Raw genomic sequence first — 5,096 nt, 5'->3', positions numbered from 1 at the left:
CTGCTGAGCGGATCACCTGCGGTACGCTCCTGCCTAACCCCAAACTACTCGGACTAGTTACTGACACGAGTTGATCCCTGCACTGCAGTTAATATTTAGATGTGTGGCCAGCCAAGAGATGCATTAAAGACGCGCTGGCGGAGGCCTCTGAGATCCCCTCTGCCTGCCAAGCGCTGCTCGCGGGCTGGCTGCCAGCACTGCTGAGGACTGCCTGGCTGGGCTTTTGTTCCTCGTATAAAGGGCACTCTCATTCACTTGCAGACTGTGTAAGCTGGTCATAATGTCAAGAAATGCGTCTTAGTTCCTCTTTGATAGCCGTCTGCAAATTGGCATTCCGCATTCAGAGTTACTCTCATCTGCAGCACCCTGTGGACTTCAGCACTCACAGCACATCCTCCGTGGGAAGCCCCCAGGGAGCTCTGGAGACAGGAACCCTGCGCTGGGTCCCCCTCGGTGGCAAGCCTCGTTTTTTTCAGTTACAGACAGCGATTTTGTATTTCTCCCCACAATTCCCTTGCCTCTTTTATGCAGAGGGTGAGTTCTTTGGCAGGAGTTTCCCTCTGCTGTGTGGCTGAACCTGCACATATGACACCCGAATTCCAGTAACACTCACGGGTCTCTGCAGGCAGTGACTGATGGTCCAGACAGGACAACCCACCAAATTCATGAGGGCATCATTCTACCTCCCACCTCCTGTGGGCTCTGCCTTCTGACTTCAAACACAGACGTGTATTGACGCAGAAAAGACAAACAAAACAAAGCTAAACAAAACGTTTAAACTGGTTTCTCTCTTTTAAGGATCTTTATGCATTAGACCTAGAACCATATCGCTACTCTGGGGTGAACCTGACCGGCTTCCGGATCCTCAACGTGGAGAACCCGCACGTCTCCTCCATCATCGAGAAGTGGTCCATGGAGCGGCTGCAGGCGGCGCCCAAGGCGGAGCTGGGCCTGCTGGACGGCGTGATGATGGTATGAGGAGTTTAAACAAAGCACGGGTGAAGTCTGGGAACCAGACCAGAGCGGTGGGGAAGGCAAGAGCATTCGTTAAGGCCTTAATGGTATTTTTGTTCATTCTTGTACTAGCAACAACTATCCCAGGCATCTTCCCCAAGATAGTTACCTGCATTCTTTAATAACTGTCCCTCAAACACAGTGGGTTTGGCTGCTGAAATCCCCACAGCCCACTGCTGTGTTCACACTCTCCTTTCGCAGGCTCAGCTGCCAACAGATTTGCCAATTTTGAGAGACTGTGCTCCCTTCTGGCAGGTAAAAAGCTCCATCAGGACCAGCAAAATCCAAAGCTTTCGGTTGCAGGGCAAACGCTCTGAGCACGTCCGCAGGGGGGGATCAGAGAAGGAGCTGCAGTCACCTGGGGGCTGTGCCCTCGTTCAGGCAGAGCAGGATCTCCCCGAGTGCTCGCTAACCTCCCAAGAGACAGGCAGTGTGCGCCCCAAGCCCCCGAGCACCCAGGAAAGGGCATCCCCTCTTCAGCTGCTCTCCACAAGTCCTGTTCTGGCTCAGGGCTGGACAATCACATTGCAAGTCCCTCCAGCCAGTCCAGGGAGCAGCACTGGGGACCAGAAATATTCCTGTCCCCCCTGATGAGCCAGGTACCCAGGGCCTCTCCTAGGGGCATTGCAGGGCTCCAGTTGCCATCAGCTCCCCACACCCAGCTCCCCGGGGCTGGGAGCCAGCACACAGCTGGACTGTGCAAGGCAGTTCACTGAGATTGATGCAGGGAGAATGAGCCAAAGCTATACCCAGAGATGGGCTTTGCTGCAGGTTTGATGACTCCTTTTAGGGTCTGATGGCAGCTCTGCTCCGCTGAGTTACTGCTGCGAAGGTACAGCACCTGCTCACCCATCTGTCTTCCCTGCAAGGCTGTCTCCGACCCCCGTAATTGCTGACTGGCTCCCTCCTTCCCTCTCCCTTTAGATCTGCCAGAACCAACACCACGAGCCACAAAGCCTCCAAGACCTTCACCTTGAAATGGCTCCTCAGATCCCTCCTGGTTTGTTTTTTTCCCTCAGAGGAGAACCCCACTGTTCTCCTTTAGCCTTCTGCTTTCCTGCAGCGCTGCCCTCAGCTGCACTGTGGTTCTGCCAGCAGTGGTGCTGGGATCCCCCCCGGCCCCTCTCCCCTTTTCTGTCTGCTGCCTCAGAGGGGATCCTGCCTTTTATCTGTGCTTATCTGGTGCCTGGCCCAGCGGGGCCCTGATCTCAGCTGGGCAGCACAGTATGTAATTCACCATAAAATTGCTCAGACGTGTTCTTGTACAGCCCTCTCCCCAAACACACAAAACCTGTCCCTGCTGCTCTAAGTACAAGCCCACGGGATGCAGGTCGGGTGCCTGCTCTTCATGCTTGGGTGCTGCAGGAAGGGAAGGTCATGGGGACAGCTGCCAGCATTGGAGGATTTTCTCCATGGCCATGTCCTCTTAGATATTTGCCCAGTTATTTGCTGTATTATTTAGTTTTATTGTGTTTTATTACTCTGCTGCTACACTCACATCTGTTTTGTAGCTTTCTGAAGCCAGCAAATAATGTATTTTCAGTAGGAGGACTTACCATATTGGAGTGCAAAATAAATCCAATTTTCTTGATCAGTGTTTGGAGGTGAGATAGGGCATCTCAAATTGAATCTAAACCCATCACATTATATGGAAGAAAAAAGTTCTCTCTAGATGAAAACACTGAAATGTGGGAAGATGTTACAAGTCTGTGAGGTCCCGATTTTGGTGACAGTTTGCGTCATTTTGAAAATTCCATGTCCACAGACAAACCATTTAACTTCTTTGTTTCCCCATATATAAATAGGGTCGATTATATGTTCTCACAGAGGGATTTTTTTACACTCAGACAAAACAGACTAAATAAGAAAATTCTGTTAATGTCTTCTACATTCAGAATTAGTTTGCTTCCTTCTTTGACAATAGAGTAGTAAATGCACTAGAAATAACCAGAATAGATGCACACAGACAAATGACATTTTCACAAACTCTCATCTTAAGACAGAACTATGATTGTGCAGCCTAAGGAAGCACGAAATAGAAGAACACACTTGTGAGGCTTTGTCTTATGCAGAGCTACATGTTGTGAGGACGTGCTCTGCATGAGAGGCCAGTGCAGGGGTTCAGACAAGTCTTGTGTTAAATCGTACGAGTTTATGGCAATCTCTTGAGAGCCCAGTGAGTCTCTTCAGAGCCCGCAGAATTTCTTGAGAGCCCAACCCTGCCCTTGGAACTCTCTTTGCAGGGCTGGACACCTGGGAGGTTGGATAGTCAGGAGTGGACCAGGACAGAGAAACCCTCAGGTCTGCTGGGTGTTGGGCAAGGAATTACTCAGAGGGTGTCCTTGGAGCTTTTCCTGTGACACGCCCCTGCAACAGGCTGCCCCACTGCTTTGCTGTCCAAATGCTTCCTCGCTCTGGAACTGCCACCGACACAAATGCTGTTCCCCTTCCCCAGACAGACGCTGCCCTGCTGTACGACGCCGTGCACGTGGTCTCCGTCTGCTACCAGCGCGCCCCTCAGATGACCGTGAACTCCCTGCAGTGCCACCGGCACAAAGCCTGGAGGTTCGGTGGCCGCTTCATGAATTTTATCAAAGAGGTAAAAACCCATCCTCGTTTGCAACCATAATTGCTTCCCACTAATGCAAAACTTCCCCAGCAGGAGCACAGCACACGTGGCAGAGGCTCAGCAGGTACAAGGTATAAAAGATCCCCTGTCTGGGCAGGTACAACTCAATGGAAGCACAGATACACACCAGGCTGCTGAGTGCACCCAGAAAGCAAAACTCTCTTTGCCTTCTAAATAACATCCATGTAGCCACGCCAAAACATCCAAACCAAGCTGCAGTCCCCCATGCTGTCGCTGAGGCTCACCCCGGCCCCTCCTTGCATCAGGAGCAGCTGGACCCCTCTCTCTCTGAGGCCATTTCTTAGCAGAGCAATAACCATTTGCCTTTTAGAGGAACATTTGCTTGGGGTCCACAAAGGGCATTCAGTGCTTCTAAATCCCAGTGGTGAAGCTGGCAGCGCTCTGCATCTCTGCCCGTGTGCTGATGAACAGTTTTGGCAGAGAGGTGTAGGGAGCCTGGGGAGCGAGAAAGCAGCTTCGTTTCCCCTCTGTTTTCAGTCATTATGATTTCTCTTTGCTCAGCCCATGTAATTGTTTGCATCTGGCTAAAGCGTGCAAGCAGGCTCAAAGCACAGGGGTCTGTGAGCAGGGAGCTCACCAATGAAGCGTGGCACAACGAAGGTGTAGTGAGCGGTTTTCAGCCCTCCTAGAAGACCTTCAAGCACCCACCCCTGCACTCACCCCCCAGGTTTTGTTCTGTCTCCAAAAAGTAGCCCTCATGTAAGAAAAAAATGAAGGCAGAGCTGCAAGGAGACACTACAAACTCTACCAGATATTTCTTCATGATAAAAACCCTTTATTTACCCCAAGGCCTTTTTAACTGTCTATGCCTGTGGCTCTTCAAATGGGAAATGATGGAACTGGCTGCAGTACTGGATACATGACTGGGCTACATTTAAATGGCTGGGTATAAAATCCCCTGGAGTTTTTAACAGAAAAGAGTAGAAGTACGTTGCTAATTGTTACTGTGATTTGTGCTGCAGCATCACCTGCAGACCCCAGCGGAGCCTGAGCACTGGCACACTGTGCAGCCAGAGCCCAGCCCAGAGCTGCCCGAGCTGCTCGGAGCCTCTGCACCAGCAGAGGAGAGAGGAACGATTCCCATCGCAGGGACAGAATGAACTTCTTTCTTAACAGGCACTGAAGATGGTCCCTCTCCTCTCTCTCCTTTTTCATGTTTTGTTCCCTTCTGCAGAAAGCTGCTCCAGCTGGCTGCCAAAAGAGAGTGTAAATAATTTGTTTGGTTGGCTCCTTTTGCAAATTACCCTGAGCCTCACACTCCAGTGCCTGCCTGTTGTTTCCCTTCCTGGCACCGCGTCAGCTTGTTGCAGGGATAAGCTTCCTCCCCGTTGCAATCGGAACACAGTAATTGCTCTCTCTAAACTCCTGTCAAGGCAAAGGCGGCACAGAGGGACGCCCGGAGCCTCCGCCCCGGCCTCCCGCAGGCCCGGCA

The 5,096-nt window shown here is 51.4% G+C and overlaps 1 protein-coding gene across 1 annotated transcript in view; it reads left to right on the top strand.

Moving 5' to 3' along the window:
* The window catches only part of LOC103770747 (glutamate receptor ionotropic, kainate 3), a gene marked incomplete at both ends in the record, with an annotated part of 13,604 nt that extends 9,991 nt beyond the window's left edge, over nucleotides 1-3,613 (top strand). The window contains 2 exons of the mRNA XM_008938021.1: nucleotides 799-972; nucleotides 3,470-3,613. Coding sequence (XP_008936269.1) covers nucleotides 799-972; nucleotides 3,470-3,613 — 318 coding nt within the window. The remainder of the gene's footprint in view (nucleotides 1-798; nucleotides 973-3,469) is intronic.
* Nucleotides 3,614-5,096: the final 1,483 nt, after the last annotated feature.

The sequence above is a fragment of the Merops nubicus genome, unplaced genomic scaffold, assembly GCF_000691845.1.
Source record: "Merops nubicus isolate BGI_N331 unplaced genomic scaffold, ASM69184v1 scaffold32223, whole genome shotgun sequence".
NCBI lineage: Eukaryota > Metazoa > Chordata > Aves > Coraciiformes > Meropidae > Merops > Merops nubicus.
The sequence above is the reverse complement of the archived record's forward strand: the minus strand, read 5'-3'. Positions and strand labels throughout refer to the sequence as shown.